Source organism: Drosophila pseudoobscura, chromosome X, assembly GCF_009870125.1.
Source record: "Drosophila pseudoobscura strain MV-25-SWS-2005 chromosome X, UCI_Dpse_MV25, whole genome shotgun sequence".
NCBI lineage: Eukaryota > Metazoa > Arthropoda > Insecta > Diptera > Drosophilidae > Drosophila > Drosophila pseudoobscura.
The window spans coordinates 35,916,308-35,940,682 of NC_046683.1; the positions used below are offsets into that span (position 1 = coordinate 35,916,308).

Sequence of the window (24,375 nt, forward strand, 5' to 3'; positions counted from 1 at the left end):
AGATCGCAGATCAGTTAGACCTCTTCCTTATATGGGTCCCAGGCCATAGGGACATCGAGGGGAACGACGCCGCCGACGAGCTAGCAAGGCAGGGTACTACAATTCCTCTCCTTATGGAGAGGGAGCAGGTAGCGATGCCTCTGGCTACGTGCAGGCTCCTCACGCACGAATTGTTTGAGCAAAATGCCAATAGGAGATGGCAGCAAACAGTTTCCTGTAAAATCTTAAGATCGATATGGCCATATCGATCGAAGAAGCGCTCAGCCGAGCTGTATAGGCTCAGCAGAGCACAGTGCTCTGCAGTTACTCGAGCCATTACGGGACACTGGCAGATTGGCACTCATGCCTCTAGACTGTCAATCCCTCATAACGACTTCTGCAGGAGTTGTCGCGACGAGGAAGAAGAGGAATCGGTCCCCCACTTCTTCTGCCACTGCCCGGCCCTTGGAAATCGTCGTCTTCGTTTTCTCGGGGCTGCTTTCCTCACAGACATTTCGGACCTGTCCGAAATCAAACCGGGGACCTTGTCCAGATTCATCCAAGCCTCCGGATGGGACTGCCCTTAATTTGTAGCAGCCTGTTTCTCCACGGTTTTTAGGCACTGGGAAGGGGCACACGCCCATGCGGCACCACAACGAACCTTCTACAGGTCCAAGTGAGCTTGGGAGGGTTTCATCACTCTCCCAGGCTACCGCCTGAACCTAACCTAACCTATTCTAAAACGGCGCCCTCTTCATGAGCGGCTGCTGCTTGCATAGGCTCCGTTCGCATAGGCTCCGTTCGTGGTATAAGAGCGCATGACATTACAATTTAAGAGCGTGATTTCATACATGTCTCTTAGGTATAATTATAGCTATATATATATATGCAGGTAACTGATTTGCCTTAACATCGGCCGCGTTGACAGCCTATAGGCTTCAATCCAATGGAATAGGCGCCAAACGATGGATCGATCGCTTGTAGACCCCGGCCTTCGTCCTAATCACGGCCACGCGAACCTTCCCGTCCGCTCCTGGGATTGCCTCCTCCACTATTCCGGTGAGCCACATTTGAGCCACGTTGTCCTCGTGAATTGCCACCACTCTGCCTGGCTCCAAGTTGGCGACCTCCTCGGACCACTTCCCTCGCTGTTGAAGGCTGAGAAGATAGTCTCTGGACCAATCTCTCCAAAATCTTTGCTTGATGGCAGACACGAGCTGCCATCGTTGCAGATATGAGAGGCTGCTGTCTGGTCTGGGCAGCTCTGATTCGGGTGGCAGCGAAACTAGCGTTCTGCCGACTAGTAGATGCGCTGGAGTCACCACCTCCCCTTCGTTGGGGCTGCCGCTGTCGACCACCAGTGGTCTGGAATTGAGCACGGCCTCGACGTCCACGAGAACCGTATGCAGCTCGTCCTCCTTGAGCACTGCGCTGCCCATAGCCCTGAGCAGCAGATTCTTGGCGGACTTCACCGCCGACTCCCACAGGGCTCCAATGTGCGGGGCTCGCGGGGGAATGAATTCCACCGAAAAACTGTGAGCCGCAGCATACGCCTTGAGGTCTTCGTCCTTGGCATTGAATGCATCCATGCGCTCCTTGAGCATGCGAGCTGCACCAACAAAATTCGTGGCGTTGTCGCAATAGAGTTTGACAAGAGGCCCACGACGTTCAACAAACCTGGATAAGCACAAAATAAATGTATTAGAGGTCAAGTCTTTTACAATATCTAGGTGTACGGCCTTAGATGCAAAGCAGACAAACACTGCTATGTACATCTTAAGAGGCTGCTTGCCACGAATCCCAAGCGATACACGAACCGGTCCAAACAAATCAACTCCGCTAATCTCGAAGGGTCGATTCCCACGCAATCGATCAGCGGGAAGATTTCCCATGATTTGTGAGAGAAGCTTCGGCTTGTAGTGGAAACAGTGTACGCATTTCCGGACAATGGCACTGCACTCTCTTCGTGCATTTATCAGCCACATGGACTGTCTTAGAAATCCCACTAGTGCACGGGGTCCAGCGTGACAATTGGCTCGTCTCTTTGAACAGCTTCAACTGCTACTAGAAACGCTGCGCCGAGCTCTTCTGATGACGGACAAGTACTACTCCAAATTACTCCTTTCCTTTTGTTTATGAACCGGCGGATATATGCAATTGTGCCTACCACTTTCATATATGATGATGAGTTTTCTATTAGGGTGAGGATGGGATTGTGTTCGCCATCGGCCGCGACAAGCGAAGTGGCTACCTTCTTCTTCTCTAATGACGCGTCCGCTTCTGTCAAACGTAAATGACGATTTTGAGGCCAATCCATGGCATTTTGTTGCAGGAATGACGGGCCGTTAAACCAAAATAGTGAATCTAAGTCTGCTACTGATGATCCCCGAGATACTGGATCTGCAGGATTTTCTTTGGTGGGTACATGTCTCCATGAGGCAGTCGAAGTGATTTCCTGTATCTCTGCAACTCGATTTGAAACAAATGTTGTTAACTGAGAGGGATGAGTTTGCAGCCAATGTAGAACCACTTCCGAATCTGACCACAATATAACCTTCTCTACGGGGCAATCAATAATAGATCGAACTTCCTCCCACAACTTTGCCAACAGATGAGCGGCTCATAGCTCCAATCTTGGGACTGTTTTTGTCTTTTAGGGTGCCACCCTTGACTTTGCCGTTAATAAGTTAACGGACACTCCATTTGAATGGGACACACGAACGTAGATGCAGCAGCCGTATGCTCGCGTGGACGCATCTGCAAACCCATGCTCCTACAAAACGTGGAATGGTGACTTCATGCAACCTTTGCATGTCCGAAACCATCGACTCCCATCTTTGTTGCAACTTTAAGGGAATGGGATCGTCCCAACCAAGGCTCAAAAGCCAAATTTCCTGCAAGAAGATTTTTGCATTAGTAATCACCGGACATAGCAGACCCAAGGGATCGAAAAGACTGGCTATGACGGATAACATTACTCTCTTAGTTGTGGTTTCGGACGAAACTATTGGTTTCAGACAGTACTTGAAAATGTCTGCCTGTGGGTTCCACATCAGTCCAAGAGTTTTGCAATCTTGCTGATCTCCACTCGAAATAACCAGATTCTCTTTCTGACTGTCACCTAGTTGACAATTAGCAGTCTACTTCGTCAGCACAAATCCGGCTGGCTCTAGGATTTCAACTAGCTGTTGACGCAATATCCGTAGTTCGGATTTCGTGTCTGCGCCTGTAAGAAGATCGTCAACATAGAAATCGGAAGCAAGAGACTTTGAGCCAAGTGGATGCGAATTTAAATGAGTTTCGCTTAGATACTTCAAGCACCTGACAGCAAGAAATGGTGCGCTGGCCGTGCCATAAGTTACCGTATTTAGACGAAACACTTGCAAGGGATCCGAACTTGCACGTCTCCAAATAATTAATTGGAATTTGCGATGCGCCTCATCAAGTTCGACTTGACGGTACATTTTTGTAATGTCTGCTGTAAGAGCGAATTTGCGACACCGAAATCTTAACAACGTTGCGTATAGGCACGGCTGGATGGTTGCCCCAACCATGAGTAAATCATTGAGCGAGACTTGACTCGTTGTTTTGCACGACGCATCGAACACTACTCTAAGCTTAGTGGATGTACTTTGTGGTCGTTCCACGCATTGATACGGGATGAAACAATGCGGCTCTGCCGGGATTGAGTTTTCCATTGCAGTCATATGGCCTAACGACAAGTATTCCTCCATAAAGTCCATAAACATCGATTTTATGGCAGGTTTTTGGCATAATCGCCTTTCTAAAGACAAAAATCGTCTTCTGGCTGTCTCAAACGACGAACCGAGAGATGTCGGGCTAGACTTAAATGGCAAAGAAACTTGCAATCGACCGGAGGGTAGACGTGTGATAGTGTCGATAAAGGATTTTTCACACATCGTTTCTTCGGGGGTATACAGTCTTTCTATGGATGCATTTGGAACATTTTTCAACTCCCAGAAACGTTTGACCAAGCTGTCGAGCGGGCAGGCTTCTTGCACTGTGCTCACCATAGAGCAAGTTAATGTGGCTTGAGGGCCTTTGGACTTGCAACGTCCAGACACCACCCACCCAAAAACAGTGTTTTGTAAGGTTAGTGCCTCTCTGCCCTGTTTTACTTGACCATTACTTAAGATATCGAAAAAGGCGTCTGCACCTAATAGCAAATCAACCTTTTGTGGCTTGTAAAAGACTGGATCAGCCAGTGGATAGCTCTCAGTAGCATCCATTAAGGAATCAGGCGGAACCGCCTTTTCTGGATGGTACGAGGAAATCGATTTTAAAATCACCAAATCTGCCACCATTTCGAATGCGTGTATGCGAGAGCAGATTGTGGTTTGCACAACTTGGTGTGCCGATAAGCTGGATTTTCCAATACCTAACAAACTAATATGCTTTCTAGTTCTCTTTAACTGCAGACTTTTTGCCAATTCATCGGTTATAAAATTCACTTGAGAACCAGAGTCCAACAATACTCTGGCTGGCTGATGTTGGCTTGAGCTGCATTTAATGTCAACAACTGCTGTGGCTAAAAGTACTTGGTCATTGTCGCGTGCCATTGCATGATTCGAAACTAGTGGACGTGCGTTTAGAATTGCAGGCGGATTGTCCAACGCAGCTTGACTTGTGGATGAGTCAGTTATGTAACGATGTAACAAAGTATGATGCGGTTTGGAACAGACTCTGCAATGTGACGATTTGCACTTTGACACAATGTGTCCTTTGCGTAGGCAATTAATGCATAGCGGAACTCCCTTTGCAAATTGGAAGCGGGTTGCGACTGAAGCTGCAGCGAAATCCGAGCAAGAAGTGATGAAATGATCAGTTGCCTTGCAAAATGAACATTTCTGATCTTGAGAAGGTTTGGCCTGAGCCACAGTCAACGAAGTCTTTCCAGATTGCTTGCTCTTTGAATCCTGACTTGTCTTTTTTCCTCTAGATTGCCCTGAATTCGTCTCTTCTGCAGATAAATGTTGGTAGCGTTTGTTAAGCGAAGATACACAGTCTGTCCAATATGGAATGGATTGATAATCCAGATTCTCTTCCCATCGAAAGCGGGGTTTTTGATCTACCTTGGACATGACAATGTGTATCAGTAAGGCATCCGAAATTTGTTTATAATCTCCTACAGACAATAGCGACTCGTAAATAGCGGAAGCTGTGTCAAGAAGGGATCTCAGCCCAGATGCAGACGGACCTTGCATACTTTGCAACTCGAACAGACTCGAACAGATAGTTTTGTTCGGTCACTGGATAAGCCTGTACTACTCCTAGCGCTTCTTTCTCTAAGCAAGTCAATAAATGATTAAATTTCTCCACATTGCTTAATGTGGGATCGCTATCCACTATGCTACTAAATAGGCCGATACAATTTTTATACTCGGTATAATCGCCACTGAATTTGGGCAATTTTACTGGCGGCAAATGTCTATTTGTAGCAATTGTCGTATTTAATACCGACTCATTTGCTGTCCGTTGCTCAAATTTAGCAGACATGGACTTGAGCGTGGATTTAGCCTCAATACATAAATCCTCAAGCTCGGCTCGAGAAGCTAAATCTGGGTTGACATCCTCAATTTCTACTTGTAATTGGAAAGCCCGTTCAATGTATGAGTCTAATATTTCCATGCGGCACTCCAATTGTGCCTTTGAAAAGGAAGCGTGTTTATCTTTAAGAACGCTCCATGTACGATTGATATCTTTCTTAACTGCACTCAGCTTGCGAAGAGTGTCTAACGACTCCACATCGTCAACCTCTGCCGATTGTCTAGACATTCCTCGCCGTTTTCCAGGCATTTTAGTTCTATAAAATTTTTGTTTCTCAAAAATGGCACTTGTCCCACTGTCACACTCAGCAATTACACTCACAAATTTTTTTTTCTGCCTGCTAACAGCCCAATGCTGTTACCGTGCTAGAGACTACGAGAGAGAGAGAGAGATGATCGCCAAAATGCCTACAACACTTTCCATTTCGAGTCGAGCTTGTAGTTCACCGAAATGCAACTTAACTGCGCGTATATGCGTATTCTACTTTAGCGACCGACCGACTAAACCACAAGTAATGGTATGTGTAATGTGTGTGAGTGCTACATGGAGACAAGGAGAGAACACGAAACGATAAAGAGCAAGCGAGCGCTGAATGAGAGAGCACAAAAGTGCAGCTGCGCTGTAAAACGAAGAGCGTCCAGCAAGAACCGTTCGCGCAAAGCAGAAACGAAAATTTATGACGAAGACGGGCGAGGGGGGAATGATGCGCAGTGGTTAGAGCTTGCCCGCGAAACTATTGCCGTTTCTCCTTTGCTTGTCGGCTCTTTTTGGAAATGTCGTTGACCACAAGTACAGTGATCACTCACTGTATAATCAAATAACTTTGAATGTGTGTACGTACAGATACCTGGCCGAATCACTTTTATTGAATAATTTATTCACAGGCCTTTTTTATACGTAGTTATTTATATTTTTTGATGAAACAACTGGGCACTTTGATTTACCTGTGGCACTGGTTGAGGGTTGTTTGAACACCGATGCATTCCCTTCCACAAGTTCATACCAACCAGGAATACCCACGAGCAGCTCTCAAGAGTAGCTAAGTTTGAAGTCCAGCGGGCCACCAATGACAACTGCAGGAACAGCAACAGCAACAAGCGAGGGATGATATCCAATGGGGATATCCAACGAAGCGCCAAGATTAATCCGGCGCCAAAAATGGTTGGGCAAATTAGCCTGCCATTAGGCACGATTTCTGAAAGTTTAATTAGACACTGGAATCAGACAGACCGACAGATCAACTTGTGCACTCAATCGACTTTCAATTATAAGTGAGTTTATTCTAAAGCGGCGCCCTCTTCATGAGCGGCTGCTGCTTGCATAGGCTCCGTTCGCCACATGGTATAAGAGCGCATGACATTACAATTTAAGAGTGTGATTTCATACATGTCTCTTAGGTATAATTATAGCTATATATATATATGCAGGCAACTGATTTGCCTTAACAAACATCATTTGACACGGTTAACCACGAAATCTTAAGTAAATTAGTCAACTTTTTCATTTTTAGTAATATAGATGTAAGATTAATATTAAAGTATCGTTTATTAATATTGTTTTGATCGAAAAAGAGTACAAAGTGTTTGATTTAAGATGTGCAATTAATGATTCTGTTCTTCCGACTTTTTGTTCAACTTTCTGCTTCTACTTCCAACAACCGACTCCCATATCGATAACCCCTTATCGGCTAGGTCTTTTAAACATCGGTTAAGTCTGGTTATATCGGTTAGGTCTTATCGATGGTATCTTAAGTTCAAATGTTAATTTAGATGGGATAGTGTTAACTGCTTGATACACTGTCTTTTACATTCGGCCCTCCTGCTCATCTTCATCTGTCCCAGATGATAATATATCCTCGTTCTCTGAGAAAAAACGCCATAGCTTCATATTGTCACTGCTCGTTGCGGTGATGTTTGGCCCCTCGACTTGAGCAACCTTTCTGACGTCGTAGCGACCGTTCCGCTTTACCTTGGTGACTTCATATGGGCCTAGATACTCGCTAGCCAACTTGCGTCCTGCGACGAACTGCGTCCTCTTGATCGCGACCATGTCTCCTAGGCTGTAGCCGTGCTCAGGTCGTCGTTTTTTATCATAATTGCGCTTGTACACCTCTTGCGCCTTCTCAATGTTTTGTTTCGCTTGGTCACGCAGTTCTTGGCGCTCGTTGTTAAACTGCGTAACCAACTCCTCGTTGAGAACCTCCAATAGTCGACTTTCAGCTTGTCTGTGCATCTTTGTCCCAAACATGACCTCGAATGGCGACGACTTCAACGTAGAATGCACATGCGAATTAATCGCCATCTGAACCTTTGGCACATGCTTGTACCACTTCGCTGACTCCTGAGCTGAGAGCTTTGCGATGATGCCCAAAATTGAACGGTTCACCCGCTCAATCTGACCGTTGCCTCGCGCCACACCTGTCGTTGTACACACATGTTCGACTTTGTTCTCGTTGAGAAACTCGCTGAATGCGTTGGATGTAAACGCTGCTCCTCTGTCGCTGACTATGCGCTTGGGAAAACCAAACACAAATGACCAATCTCTCAGCCTCTTTACAACTTCTTCGTGACCTGATGACTTAGTTGGGAACAGCCACACAAACTTGGAGAATGCATCTACCACAGCAAAAATGTACTTGTATTGCTTGGCTGTCGCATCCATTGGTCCCAAATGATCAACGTGCAGCGTGTATAGTGGTGTGTCACCCTTGTCAATGCAATGAAGATAGCCTTCTTGTTTGCCCAACTTCTTGCTGAAAATTATACAACTGATACAATTAGTAATCAACTTATTTACTTTCCGTTCAAGGTGCGGAATCCAGTATTGCTGCTGAACTGAGTGCATTGTCTTCGCTGTGGAGAAATGTCCAACTTCATGCGATCCTTGAATGATTTCCCTTTCCATCAGCCTCGGAACCACCAATACTTCATTGCCATTTACAGATTTGAAGAGAAGACCTCCTTTTAGCTTGTAGTCTTGATATGGGTGCTGCTTCAGGATTTCAACTGTGGCTTTGATGAAATCGTCATCCTGCTGTGCTTTCTTTATCCGAGCTGTTAGCTCCGTCGTCACGAACATGCATGTCTGCGGAAAACGACTGAGACAGTCCACGTGTCTCATTCTGTCCCCTGGGCGGTGTACTACTTTAAATGTAAAGTCCTCCATATACAGAATCCACTGGGAAACTTCTCTGGGTATATCTGCTTTCGTTGTTGTCTGCTTAAACGCCGCACAGTCAGTGGCAAGATCAAATTTGATCCCCAACAGGTAGTGACGAAACTTCTTGAGTGCGAGGTACGCAGCTTTGACCTCCAAATAGTAACTGTGACGTTTGGACTCAGCTTGTGTGGTCTTTTTACTCCAATAGTAAATCGGGTGGAAATTGCCATCAAACTGCTGCAACAAAACTGCTCCGAAACCTTCTTTGGATGCATCCGTGTGGAGTTCCGTTGGCGCTTCTCGTGAGTATAAATGTAATACAGGTGCGATTACAAGCAGATTCTTTAAGGTTTGTAGCGACTGTTGCTCTGCTTCGCCAATGTTGAAAACTGCTTCCTTCCTGAGTAGATTCGTGAGCGGCCGGGCAACTTGTGCATAGCCAGGGATGAACTTTCTGAAAAAGCCTGTGAGTCCCAGAAATGCTTGAACTGCTTTAATGTCTTTGGGCGTAGCAAACCGACTGACAGCTGCTGTCTTCTCTTTGCCGGGCCAGATTCTCCCGTCCTCAATGATATGGCACAGAAAGCTAATGCGTGGCTGCATGAAGCTACATTTCTTCCACTTGATCTTTAGGCCAAACTTCGCAGCTGTCTCCAGAACCAACTTCGTCTTCCTCATGCACACCTCTGGCGACGCGGCGTAAACAATTATGTCGTCCATATAAAGCTGCATAATGTCAGAGTTGATTAATTCTTGAAAAATATAGCTTACGAACCGAATGAACGCAGCTGGCGAGTTCTTGAATCCGAAAGGCGCTTTATTAAACTCGAATAATCCCTCCTTTGTGACGAAGGCCGTATACGACTTGCTTTGCTCTTCCATAGGCACATGGAAAAATCCGTTTTCAAGGTCCATTATGGTAAACCACTTAGCCGACTGCAGCTTTTCCAAGACTTCCTCCATGATCGGGACTGGGAAGCAGTCCAGCAATACCATGCTGTTTAACTTCCTGTAGTCTACGCAAACTCTAAGTGTACCATCTTTTTTCTTCACGACGACAACTCTGCTCGCTATATTTGAAGACGACTTGCGTACGATTCCTTGCTCGATCCATTCTTCGACTTGCTTCTTTACGGCACTGGCTTCGTCTGTCGATAAACGACTCGGTGAGTGATGAAACGGCTTGATTACTCCGTCGGGAACTATCTTCAGTTGAATTGGAGACTGCTTTGCAACTTCTGTGGGCATTTGGTAACTGTTTCTTATCATCTGTTCAACGTCTTTTCGATATTGCGGTGGAGCTACAAAGGATGAATCTTCAGTTACATTATATATAAGAGCATGCTCATCTGTTGGCACAGGATCTGCGTCATGCTTCAAGAACGTGTATCCTTGCATATCAGCGACGAAACGGAACTTTTTAATGAAATCATGCCCCAAAAGTGCGTCGAAATCAATCTGGCTACTGGGGACTACTAAAAACTTCTCTGTGGTCTGCAAGTTATCCACGGTAACTTCTGCATTAAAGTATCCAACAGGCTTTGTTGATATCTGACCCAGACCGCGCAACATAGTTGTGCACTTCAAAAGTTTAACGTTTTTCATGGTCTTCAACATACTCTCTTTGATTATGGTTACATCTGACCCTGTATCCACAAGACAGTCAACTACAATGCCGTTTATTTGAATTTCTTTCATGCGACTGCGCTCCAAAATGACGCGAACTTTATCAACTTTATCAGCTTCATAAGGACAGTTACGCGAAATGTGACCATTCTGATTGCAGTTAAAACACTTCGTTTCGGCTTTGCAGTCTTTGCGTTTGTGTTCTCCTGATCCACAGTTATAGCAATATTCTTTTCTTCTCCAATATGTTCAAACGATCATAGATATCGAACTCTTCTTTCAAGGCCCTGAAGGTCTTACAGCGATACATGGCATACTTATACTCTTTTCTTATGTCCAGACCGTTCACAATATGGCTTATAACAGCAGCGTCTTCAACATGTCCGACTGCTGCTATTTTTCTCATCTGCAGCAAGTACTCGTGCATCGACTCACTACTCTTCCTCTTTCTTTCTTGCAGCAGCTTATGAATGTCTGCACTGTTATAGCTACATGTGAATTCATCCAATAATACGTTCTTGAGTTCCTCATAGGTGCACACGCATTCTGCTTCAAGGAAAAGCTTAGCTGCACCGGTCATTTTTCCTCTGGCCTGCACATACTTTTGCTTTTCAGTAAGCTCATATGCATCGGCATTTTTTTCGAAAATCTCAAACCATTTTTCTATGGGAACCGATTTTCCATCACAATCGCTCACAACTTTTGTAAAATTATCTGGAGCGATCTTCATTTCTCGTTGTTCATCGCAAAGCACTTTCAAACTTAGCAACTTTATCATTTGATCAATCTTGTCCTCAGTATTCTTTTCCGCATTTTCTAAATCTTCCCTCTCGTTTGCAATCGGGCGCGACGTTCCTGGTACAGCTTCTTCCTTCTCTCTCTCTTTCCAGTGCAACGGCGGCGGTGTTTGCATCATTTTGCGGCTCTTTTCGACTTGTGTCTGTGTACCCGACGAGTGCTTGTCTTTTCTGTTTATAAGTGTGTATCACACACAACGAGTCTGTGCGTGTTTTTTCTGCTTATGTATGTACTGCGCACGGACAAGGCGACGCTGCGACGCGACAACGAATTTCACAATTTTTCAACCGAATTAAACGACTGATCTTTTATTAAAATCCGTGTCTACTGTTATGCTCACAGAATTTTGATTGTTCAACTTAATGTTTATAGCCACCAACAACAACTTTACAACTTTTTGTAGCTACAAACAACAACTTTAACAACTTTTCAACAATCTTCTTCTTGCATCAGCTTCTGCTTTCTTCTGTTTTTCTTTTTCACACACTCTGAGCTCTTTATTCGACGCGGACGAGCCCCCAAATGTAAGATTAATATTAAAGTATCGTTTATTAATATTGTTTTGATCGAAAAAGAGTACAAAGTGTTTGATTTAAGATGTGCAATTAATGATTCTGTTCTTCCGACTTTTTGTTCAACTTTCTGCTTCTACTTCCAACAACCGACTCCCATATCGATAACCCCTTATCGGCTAGGTCTTTTAAACATCGGTTAAGTCTGGTTATATCGGTTAGGTCTTATCGATGGTATCTTAAGTTCAAATGTTAATTTAGATGGGATAGTGTTAACTGCTTGATACACTGTCTTTTACATAGATATAAAGCTATTAAATATGTGAATGACCTGCCAGACGTCCTGTTAAATTGTAAAAGTCATAAGTATGCGAATGATGTCCAAATGTATGTTAGTCGTCCATTTGGTAAAATTTATGAGTGTATAAGCGTGTGTGACAGTGATTTTTTAAATGTGAGTAGCTGGGCGAAGCGTAATAGTCTGGCACTTACTCCAGATAAATGTAAATGTGTAAGAAGCAACTAAATACGATGGCCTATCCAAAACTAGAAATCGAAGGAAAACAAATTAATTACGTAGATCATGTGGAAAACTTAGGATTAAGATTTAACAATATGCTTTCTTGTAGTAACCTTTGATCGATCGCTGAGGAACATTTGACGAAGCTCCAAAAGCTCATTTTTTGCTCCTACAAAATTTGTTGCGTTGTCTGACCAAATGATTCGAGGTTTGGGACGTAGACTTATAAAACGCCTTAATGCTGCCAGAAAGGATTCTGTAGATAGATCCCGAACGACTTCCAAATGAGTTGCTTTGGTGCTAAACCATACGAAAACAGCGATGTAACATTTGATAGGAGGCCTGCTTCTGACTTCCGACTTGTGATAAAAGGGTCCGCAAAAATCAACGCCCGTTGTGTGGAATGCTGGATTAGTCCTTACGCGATCCGCAGGCAAGTTTCCCATGATATGTTCCCTCAGCACTGGCTTCAAACGAAAACATCTAACACATTTGCGAATGATTCCCGCAACATATTTGCGTCCACCAATAGGCCAGAATTTTTGCCGAAGCAGTCCGAGCAATCCTTGAGCTCCTGCGTGGAGAAACCTTTCGTGAAAGAAGATAATAATAGAGACAGTGACAGGATGTCCCTTAGGAAGCAGGATCGGGTGCTTCGCGTCGTAGTCCAATTCGGCATTTTGGAGGCGGCCTCCAACCCGCAGCAATCCAAAGCTATCCAAAAATGGATTCAGTGAGGCCATCGTGCTTTTTGACGGTAGGGCCTGTTTGCTGGTGAGGGCCCTTATCTCTTCCGAAAATTGTTGCTGCTGTATTGCCCTTATGAGCAAATGCGTACCATTTTTGATGTCGATTACGGTAAGTTGACCCTTCGACCGCGCTATGCCTTTGTCCTTGAGAATGTAGAATCGATATATGTAAGCAAAGACGCGCTGCATGGATCCGAATGAGTTTTGAAATTTGCAATCGTACGATACATCCCTTTCGTTTGAAACAACCAATGCTGCATGACGACGTTCTGGTACATCGGTTGGCAATTGCAAGCCTGCAGGCCACTCCGAGCTCGCAAGACGTAAGAATGGTGGTCCAGAGATCCAAAGGCTGCTATCCATTAGTTCAGCGGGCGTGGATCCACGTGATATGATGTCGGCAGGATTCAACTTTGTGGGCACGTGATGCCAAGTCATTCCAGCGGTGAGCTCCTGAATCCGCTGAACTCGATTAGAAACAAATATATTAAAATTCAATGGTGACTCTCGAATCCAGGCAAGGGCTATGGACGAATCCGACCAGCAATGTATTTGGCATGGAACTGATAATCCCTTAACTATGGTGGACACTAGTTCGGCTAATACGAGGGCAGCGGATAGCTCAAGCTTGGGGATAGTCATACTTTTCAAGGGCGCGACTCTGGATTTAGAGCATAAGAGATGACTTTGCACAATGCCAAGAGCTTCCGAACGCATGTATACACAGGCGCCATATGCTGCTTGGCTCGCATCACAAAACGCGTGCATTTCTAATTTGGCTTGCTGCCGAAGCACGTAACGTGGAAACTTAAAGTTTTCAACCATCGACAACTGCGAAGTCAGCTCAATCCAAGTCGTATGTAGATCCTGGGGCAGGCTTTCGTCCCAATTCAACTTTAGGCTTTCGTTCCATAGCGACTGCATAAATATTTTAGCCTTTGTGATGATGGGAGAGATGAGCCCTAGAGGATCGTAGAACCTAGCTAGTGTAGACAGGACCGAACGCTTCGATATTGGGCCTGCAGCGGTTCCGACGTGAGCGAAGCTAAACAGAAGATTGTCCGTGGTGGGATCCCAAACTAGACCAAGCGCCTTGGTTACTTCAGTTCCGTCATGAAAGGTAAGGAACTTTTCGCGATCCGCCTCCGATACGCCTTCCAAAGCAGCGGGTTCATTGGAACACCATTTACGTATGGGAAAACATCCTTTCGAAAGTAGCTCCTTTACCTGCTGACGAATCTTGATGACAGAATCATTGCTGTCCCCTCCAGATATGAGATCATCGACATAGAAATCTCTTCGAACAACATCTGCGCCAAGCGGAAAACGTAATTCTTCATCATTTGCCAATTGATGCATAGCACGAATTGCTAAGAAAGCGGCAGGTTTGGTTCCGTAAGTAACAGTCTCCAACTTGAACACCTGAATGTCCTCCTTCGGGTCATTGCGCCATAGGATGCACTGCACGTGCGTATCGGGATGGGAAACGCGTACACAGCGGTACATTTTGCAGATATCGCCACACAAGGCGACTTTAAAAAAGCGGAAACGAAGCAGAGTTATCAAAATTTTAGGTTGGATGGTGGGTCCAGCCATTAGCGCATCATTCAGTGATACTCCAGACGCTGTTTTGGCAGATCCATCGAACACTACGCGTAATTTGGTGGTTGTACTATCCTGCTTGTGGACGCAATGGTGAGGCAAGTAGTACTGCGGGAGGTCTGACTGCCGCGAAGCTGGCGACATGTGTCCTAAATCACGATACTCCTGGAGAAACTCCATATATTTTTCCTTAAGCTGTGCATTTTTTGCTAGCTTTCTCTCCAAATTGAGAAATCTACGTAGCGCCTGCTGATACGATTCTCCTAATTCCTCTAGACTGAATTTGGTTGGCAAACGCACGGAGTAAGCTCCGGAATCTAGGCGAATGCAGTTTGTGACGAAATGCTGTTCGCAATGAACATCTTCCTCCAAAATTGATGAGGGCGAATAATCTCCATCGACTAAGTAGGTTGACCCGGAGATGCGTCACATCTGGCTCGTCGAATGCAGCTTTCGGGGCTCCATTGAGAAAGTGGTTTGGCGTGAGCACATCTAGGTCATCGGGACTTTCTGTAATTGCATAAAGCGGACGGGAATTTAACAAAGCAGAGATTTCACAAGCCAAGGTCTGAATTTCATCAAGAGTAAAAATGTAGGTCCCGACGATGCGATGAAAATGATATTTAGCTGCCTTAACAGCCGCCTCCCACAAACCCCCAAAATGTGGTGAGCGAGGGGGGATGAATTTCCAATCGATTCCACTAGAAACGCAGAGATGTGACACAGCCGACGTATGAGGATCGCTGAGGAACATTTGACGAAGCTCCAAAAGCTCATTTTTTGCTCCTACAAAATTTGTTGCGTTTTCTGACCAAATGATTCGAGGTTTGGGACGTAGACTTATAAAACGCCTTAATGCTGCCAGAAAGGATTCTGTAGATAGATCTCGAACGACTTCCAAATGAGTTGCTTTGGTGCTAAACCATACGAAAACAGCGATGTAACATTTGATAGGAGGCCTGCTTCTGACTTCCGACTTGTGATAAAAGGGTCCGCAAAAATCAACGCCCGTTGTGTGGAATGCTGGATTAGTCCTTACGCGATCCGCAGGCAAGTTTCCCATGATATGTTCCCTCAGCACTGGCTTCAAACGAAAACATCTAACACATTTGCGAATGATTCCCGCAACATATTTGCGTCCACCAATAGGCCAGAATTTGTGCCGAAGCAGTCCGAGCAATCCTTGAGCTCCTGCGTGGAGAAACCTTTCGTGAAAGAAGATAATAATAGAGACAGTGACAGGATGTCCCTTAGGAAGCAGGATCGGGTGCTTCGCGTCGTAGTCCAATTCGGCATTTTGGAGGCGGCCTCCAACCCGCAGCAATCCAAAGCTATCCAAAAATGGATTCAGTGAGGCCATCGTGCTTTTTGACCTTAGGGCCTGTTTGCTGGTGAGGGCCCTTATCTCTTCCGAAAATTGTTGCTGCTGTATTGCCCTTATGAGCAAATGCGTACCATTTTTGATGTCGATTACGGTAAGTTGACCCTTCGACCGCGCTATGCCTTTGTCCTTGAGAATGTAGAATCGATATATGTAAGCAAAGACGCGCTGCATGGATCCGAATGAGTTTTGAAATTTGCAATCGTACGATACATCCCTTTCGTTTGAAACAACCAATGCTGCATGACGACGTTCTGGTACATCGGTTGGCAATTGCAAGCCTGCAGGCCACTCCGAGCTCGCAAGACGTAAGAATGGTGGTCCAGAGATCCAAAGGCTGCTATCCATTAGTTCAGCGGGCGTGGATCCACGTGATATGATGTCGGCAGGATTCAACTTTGTGGGCACGTGATGCCAAGTCATTCCAGCGGTGAGCTCCTGAATCCGCTGAACTCGATTAGAAACAAATATATTAAAATTCAATGGTGACTCTCGAATCCAGGCAAGGGCTATGGACGAATCCGACCAGCAATGTATTTGGCATGGAACTGATAATCCCTTAACTATGGTGGACACTAGTTCGGCTAATACGAGGGCAGCGGATAGCTCAAGCTTGGGGATAGTCATACTTTTCAAGGGCGCGACTCTGGATTTAGAGCATAAGAGATGACTTTGCACAATGCCAAGAGCTTCCGAACGCATGTATACACAGGCGCCATATGCTGCTTGGCTCGCATCACAAAACGCGTGCATTTCTAATTTGGCTTGCTGCCGAAGCACGTAACGTGGAAACTTAAAGTTTTCAACCATCGACAACTGCGAAGTCAGCTCAATCCAAGTCGTATGTAGATCCTGGGGCAGGCTTTCGTCCCAATTCAACTTTAGGCTTTCGTTCCATAGCGACTGCATAAATATTTTAGCCTTTGTGATGATGGGAGAGATGAGCCCTAGAGGATCGTAGAACCTAGCTAGTGTAGACAGGACCGAACGCTTCGATATTGGGCCTGCAGCGGTTCCGACGTGAGCGAAGCTAAACAGAAGATTGTCCGTGGTGGGATCCCAAACTAGACCAAGCGCCTTGGTTACTTCAGTTCCGTCATGAAAGGTAAGGAACTTTTCGCGATCCGCCTCCGATACGCCTTCCAAAGCAGCGGGTTCATTGGAACACCATTTACGTATGGGAAAACATCCTTTCGAAAGTAGCTCCTTTACCTGCTGACGAATCTTGATGACAGAATCATTGCTGTCCCCTCCAGATATGAGATCATCGACATAGAAATCTCTTCGAACAACATCTGCGCCAAGCGGAAAACGTAATTCTTCATCATTTGCCAATTGATGCATAGCACGAATTGCTAAGAAAGCGGCAGGTTTGGTTCCGTAAGTAACAGTCTCCAACTTGAACACCTGAATGTCCTCCTTCGGGTCATTGCGCCATAGGATGCACTGCACGTGCGTATCGGGATGGGAAACGCGTACACAGCGGTACATTTTGCAGATATCGCCACACAAGGCGACTTTAAAAAAGCGGAAACGAAGCAGAGTTATCAAAATTTTAGGTTGGATGGTGGGTCCAGCCATTAGCGCATCATTCAGTGATACTCCAGACGCTGTTTTGGCAGATCCATCGAACACTACGCGTAATTTGGTGGTTGTACTATCCTGCTTGTGGACGCAATGGTGAGGCAAGTAGTACTGCGGGAGGTCTGACTGCCGCGAAGCTGGCGACATGTGTCCTAAATCACGATACTCCTGGAGAAACTCCATATATTTTTCCTTAAGCTGTGCATTTTTTGCTAGCTTCCTCTCCAAATTGAGAAATCTACGTAGCGCCTGCTGATACGATTCTCCTAATTCCTCTAGACTGAATTTGGTTGGCAAACGCACGGAGTAAGCTCCGGAATCTAGGCGAATGCAGTTTGTGACGAAATGCTGTTCGCAATGAACATCTTCCTCCAAAATTGATGAGGGCGAATAATCTCCATCGACTTCCCAAAAACGCCTTACAATATCGCACAAATTAGTCTCGCAAGCGGTGATGACAGGGGGATCTTCAACGGCTGCTAGCGCCGCACGGGCTTTCTCAGAGTTTTTAATACTTCCTGACACAATCCAGCCAAGTTTCGTCTTCTGCAATGTTGCCAATTGGTCTGACAGTCGAATCTGTCCAACGCACATTAATTCGAAGAACAGACCAGCACCTATCAACAGATCGACACGCTGGGGCTTGGCGAAATTAGGATCAGCCAGTTTTAGATTATTTGGCATTGGCCAATCCTTTGCGTCTAGGCCGAAGTTAGGCTGCATTCCTGTGATTGAGGCAGTGATAATTGCAGAGAGGAAACCGTGATAGCTTTTGTCTTGAGATTGCAGGACGATGTCTACAGCCTTGCTGGATGGTAGACTTGACTCTCCAATACCGGCGATTTGAACGTGAGACGGGTGAGGATCTAACTGCAGCTGATTGGCGAGTCTCGATGTTATAAAGTTAACCTGAGAAGCGGAATCTAAAATGGCACGACATGGAATAAGCGATCCAAAACGGCCCCTGACATATACGATTGCGGTAGCTAGCAGCACGTTTTGGCTGGGCAGAGATTTCTGACTCGAGGGGGGAGGGCTGGTATATTTGCTTGCAACTAGGGCACTTGCAGGATCATGCTGGGTCGGTTCCGTGCTCGGCGACGGCAACTCAGCGTCAGCGCCCGACTGCATGTGGAGCAGAGTGTGATGCTTGGCTTGGCAATTTCTACATGCCCCTGACTTGCAGCGTTGCAATGAATGGCCTTTGTTGAGGCAGTTTAGACACAAATGGCGCTTCTTCACCTCCTTGTATCGAGAAAAGACAGGGAGATCTAGAAATGCCTGGCATCGGGATATGTAGTGATCAGAAGATTTGCAATACTTGCATGTTGAGCTAGTATGATCGTTAATGGAGGTGATTAGGGTGCTAGGTTTACTTTCTCCCACCTGCTGGCTAGGAATTGTTACCATAGCCGATCCCAAATTTTCCAGCATCCGACATCTTGCTTCTAAGAATGAGGCCATGCTTGACCACCGAGGCAATCCTGACGTCGGCAAGTTCTCTTCCCATTTTTCCTTGGTCTTGTGGTCCAATTTCGTTCCTATGATGAAGATCAGCAACCCATCGGAAATCTCCTGCGGGGTCGCCAAGGTCTGAAGTGCACGCAAGTGCGAATTGATTTTGTCGCTGAGAGCGCGCAAGCCGATAGCCGAGCCCTTCTCCACCCCTTGCAGCCCGAAAATAGCCTTGACGTGTGCCTGAAAATGTAACAGTTTATTATCGAATCGCAACATTAGTAAATTCAGCGCATTGTCGTAATTCTCCTCAGAAAGCTCCAAGGAACGAATCGTATCCAGCGCAGCACCATCTAGACATCCACGAAGATATTAGAATTTTTCGATGATTGGTATACGATGGTCTTTGTGCACCATTGTCGAGAACATCGAGTGGAATTCTGGCCAATCCATGTAGTTCCCACCGAATCGCGGAAGCTGCAACTCGGGCATTCGAGAACAGCCTATACTATTATAGGCGAACAACGACGAATTCCCCTCGAGACTGTGCCGAGCCGTTGAATTGGCAACATTTACCGTGTGAGCAGCCATCATCAAATCCCGCGACAGCCTGGACGTAACCTTGACGTAAACATTCGAAAAGTCCAGCCGGGCATCATGGGCTAACTGCAGGAAATCCAACCTTTCAAGGCTCGTTTGAGCGGCATCGAAATCCGCATTCATTGGCTCAATTTGCTCTAAGCGAGCTTGAAGTTCTGCCTCATCTAACTCGGCAAGCTCTTCCTTGGTGAGAAAGCGATCCATGGCCTTTAGTTGGCGCGCGACGGACTCGGCCTTGTGCTTGTAGAAATCAACATCACTCGGCATTGCTGCGTTCGCGACATTGGTAGGCTCAGGTGCTGCCATGTTGAGGTTTTAAAAGAGTCACTCAGCACGACCGAAAAAAACACCCTGTATACGTATAAACGTGCGAACCGAAAGCAAAGGGATTACAGCTAATGCCTTTAGCTGTGCGGCTGTGCGAGCTGTCCGATTCCGCTTTGTACTCCGCTTGTGTGTATTAGTGAGTTCGCTGCACTGCACTGACCGAATTGTCGCGACAGAGAAATTAATAGCCAGCAATGCGTGTATGTAGGTGTATGTAAGTATGTTTTAGCACCGAATTGTGCTTAACCGCCGAAAATTTGTTAAGGCTAACGAATGTCGATCGCGAATGATAATTAATTGACACTGCAACTCAGAGATCACGTCGGGGTCACCAAATTTTATGTGGAGATAATGTTTTTTATCCCCAATCGGCCGACTAATTATTTCAATTAAATAAAACTCGGCGCAGAAATAAAATTGTGATATGTTCTTTAATGCGTGACATCCAAATTGCAAGTGTGGCTTGCCTGCCCTTTACATTGCCGCTCCGATCGCTAAGCGCAGCTTCGCTCGGCCGACGTCGGTAGGCAGACGCAAAGCGGAGATAGCGAAGAGCGAGCTGGCAGAGAGCGTTTAGCAGGGCAAGCAAGCGCAAAGCTTTAACAAACAAATGAGTGACATAGACATAAGTAACAAACAAAATAAGCGGCTGAGGGCCAAGAATTAGGTGCTATTTGGTAAGCGGCTAATCGGCTGCGTTCTGCTCCGAACAACATGTAAGATATTATTTAGAGTATTGTTTATTCGTATTATTATCGTGGTGGCCTGGTATGTGTGCTTACAAAAGTTCTTAATGTTACGGCTTATTTCTGCTGATTTTCTGCTGCTGCTTGAGTCGCGTCCGTATGCTGCTGTTCTCTCCTTTTCACTGCTTCGCTCGGTTCCTCTTCTTCTGTGTCCGCTGTTGATCTGCTGCTGTTACTACTGCTGTTGCTGCTGCTGTTGCTGCTGCTGTTGCTGCAGCTGTTACTACTGCTTTTGCTGCTCATCAGCTGTTCCTCTGCTGCTGTTATTACTGCTGTTGCTTATCCCCACTGCCCCCTCAATAGGCCAGCTGGCCCACTCCTTCTTACACTCGGTCATCCTGATTAGTCATCAGTCCCTGATGACCATACGTCCTCGTTTTCTACATATAAGCTCCATAGTTTCATGTTATCACTGCTTGTGGTCGTATTGCTTGGTCCTTCGACGTCTGCTGCCTTCCGAACATTATAGCGTCCGCCTCGTTTCACGTTGGTTATTTCGTATGGTCCTAAGAATTCGCTGGCCATCTTTCTTCCGGTTACAAATTGTGTTCTACGTATGGCTACGAGATCTCCGACCTTGTATCCGTATTCGCATTTCCGCTTTTTATTGCACTGTTCCTTGTATCTGTCCTGGGCCTGCTGAATATTTTCTTTTGCCTCTTGTCGCATCTTTTGCCTCTCGTCTTCAAAATTATCAACCATCTATTTTTCTATTAGCTGAAGTATGTCGCTATACGGTCCACAACGCATTTTTACCCCGATCATCAGCTCAAATGGACAACGCTTTGTAGACACATGAACAGTGCTGTTAATAGCCCTCTGAACTCGCGGTACGAACTTATACCATCTTCCAGGTTTTTCCGACGACAATTTGGAAATGATGCTCAGAATAGATCGGTTTACGCGTTCAATATGTCCGTTTCCTCTTGGTACCCCTGTGGTGCTCCATATGTGTTCGATGTTCTTTTCCTTGACAAACTCCTCAAAGCTTGAAGATGTAAATGCTGCTCCACGATCGCTTACTATGCGTGCCGGATTACCAAATACATCAGACCACTCCCTTAACTTCTTGAGAACTTCGTCTGCTCCTGTTGTTTTTTGTGGGATACATCCATACGAACTTACTGAAGCTATCAACCATTGCGAAGTAGCATCCATAGGCCCAAGGTGATCCACGTGTATAGTATACAGCGGCTGTGATCCTTTGTCAATTTGATGCAGAAATCCCTCTTTTTTGCCAAGCTTTTTGTTTTAGATTATACATTTCATACAGTTTCCTATGATCTGCATTACTTTTCCTTCCAGATGTGGAATCCCATAGCTCTGCTGTACGGTATGCATTGTTTTTTGAGCGGCAAAGTGTCCTGCGTTGTGAGCGTCGGTTATTATTTTTTTTTCTAATGACTTCGGTATTGCCAGCAAGTCCGTGCCTTGAACCACTTTGTATACGAGACCAGCTTTCAACTTAAAGCTGTCATATGGTTTACTTTTCAAAATTTCAGAAACTGCTTTGATCTTCGTATCCTCCTGCTGGGCTTTCTTAATTCTTGCTGTGACTTCCGAATATACCATCATGACATCAATTGGGTACCTACTCAGGCAATCCATATGCTTCAGCCGTTCTCCTGGTCTGTGTTCCACTTCAAAGTCGTAGTCCTGCAAGTACAGGACCCATTCGGCAACCTCCCGCGGAACGTCCTTCTTGCTTAACGTTTGTTTGAAAGCAGCGCAATCCGTTACGAGCTTAAAGTTGGTTCCAAGTATGTACTGACGAAATTTTTTGCATGCTTGGGAAATTGCTTTGGCTTCCTGTATATAGCTATGCTGTCGTGCTTCGGACTCCGAGGTTTTCTTACTCCAGAATAAGATCGGATTCAATTGTCCTTCGTGCCATTGTAACAACGCCGCTGCAAACCCGTCCTTTGACGCATCAGTGTGTATCTCGGTTTTTGCATTCCTGCGATAAAGTTTCAAGACCGGCTCTTTCACCAATGCTTCCTTTAATGTAGCGAACGCCTGCTGCTCCTCCAGACTCATTTTAAATGGGACATCTTTTCGCAGCAGATTGGTCAGTGGTTTGGCGATTAGCGAATAGTTTCTTATGAATTTACGGAAAAACCCAGTTAATCCTAAAAACGACTGCACAACCTTTATGTTTTTCGGCATCGGGAACTTGCTGACGGCTTTGGTTTTCTCCAATCCAGGCTTGATTTCACCTCCTCCAACTTGATGACCCAAAAATGTAATGGTCGACTGCAGAAATCGGCACTTCTTCCACTTCATCTTCAGCCCGTATTCAGCTGCAGCATCAAAAACCTTCTTCACCTTTTTAGGCATTCGTCGGTGGTTTCAGCGTGTATAACGATATCGTCCATGTACAGGTCAAGAATGTTTTCATTTATAAGGTTTTGAAATACAAAACTTATAAAACGGATGAAAACTGCTGGCGAATTGCAAAAACCAAAAGGCGCACGGTTGAACTCAAAGAGGCCTTCTGGACCCGCGCAATAACAACACAGTAAGCGCGTAAAACTAGCTACTTAAACGGTGCAATACACTCATGAGCGTATGAATATGTCAATCGCAATATACATGAACATTGAATCAAAAACTACGAGGCTCATTTCTCAACACATGATGACCTTCTTTTAACAAATTTAATTCGTTTCTTAACTTATACATTTCTTCTGTATGGTTAATTAATGGTACTGTTAATGGATTCCAAACAATTTTTGGTATTTTACTTATATTACTTGTATAATAGGATGAAATTGGCTCATAGCTTTCTGTTTAAATACTGTGATGAAGTACTAGTATTTCGTCATCGGTTCGCACAGTACAACCATTCTAATTCGACCCAAAATAATCTTGTCTCTGCTATCTTCCTATACATGCAATTTGAATTACCTTTTGGTTTGAAAGGAGCTTTCTCACAAGCATTATCATTGGCATTGCTCTAAGGCCAATTACCTTCGCATACTCTTCTATTTATTTGCCATTTTTGGCATTTGTTCAAGGTAGCTTCAGTCATCGAATGATGGGAATCAATTTCGAAGTTATGTACTAAATACCTTGAGCTCAAATCTACCTTGACCAATTCTTGTTCATTCTCCACCGGCATTGTGAATTATCCTAAATAAATGGGATGCGTGCCTACCAAACAGGGGAATTTTCACGTTCAGAATTAATTTGTTATCAACAAAGATTCCTTTCGCTGTTAATAGGCTGTATAAAATATAAAAAACTAAAACACCGCAAAGGAGCTCGGTCCAGGTCCAAAGAAGACGGGAAGGAGACTGAGTCGGTCCACCGTCTTCAGGCAGCAGCCGCGAGGGGGGTCCGAAAAGCCAATCGGGTCCTTCCAAGTCGGGTGGCTCCAAGGGCGAACCGGAGACCGGGGTGGCTGCCAAGCAGAGCGTAATTGCGGCTGGTAAGCGCACCGAGACCGAGGAACCCATGGGGGCCCCGGCGAGCAGCGTCTCTGCACCACGGGGAGGAAAGCCGTCGGACCAGGACAGGAGACGTGCGGCTTTCATCCTGTCCAACGAGGACCCGAACTTTAGGGCGTCGGCAGAAGGGCGTCGTCCTGCCACTCTTCCAGCCAGCCAAAGCCGGAAAGGGCGCAGCCAAGGCCCCCAGGCCAAGCCCAGCAAGCCAAGCGGGTGAAGACCCACCTCACGAACCGGTCGTTCGCTGAGGTGGCGAGGGGCAAGACCTTGATCGGCGTCCTGGACAGGGGCGCCGAGGACGGCCATGTCCCTCGCGATAA

At 45.6% G+C, this 24,375-nt stretch overlaps 1 protein-coding gene across 1 annotated transcript; it reads right to left on the reverse strand.

Moving 5' to 3' along the window:
* Window positions 1–791: 791 nt before the first annotated feature.
* On the reverse strand, window positions 792–3,361 carry LOC117184939 (uncharacterized). Its single transcript, XM_033384179.1, has 2 exons — window positions 2,958–3,361; window positions 792–2,873 (listed from the first exon to the last, which is right to left on the reverse strand). The coding sequence occupies exon 2, from the start codon at window positions 1,962–1,964 to the stop codon at window positions 918–920; it is 1,047 nt and encodes a 348-aa protein (XP_033240070.1). The 5' UTR covers window positions 1,965–2,873; window positions 2,958–3,361; the 3' UTR covers window positions 792–917.
* Between the last annotated feature and the right edge of the window lie 21,014 nt (window positions 3,362–24,375).

Bases quoted from the DNA above. Each gene is read 5' to 3' on its own strand.
- LOC117184939 (XM_033384179.1), bottom strand. From the start codon at position 1,964: ATGTGGCTGATAAATGCACGAAGAGAGTGCAGTGCCATTGTCCGGAAA.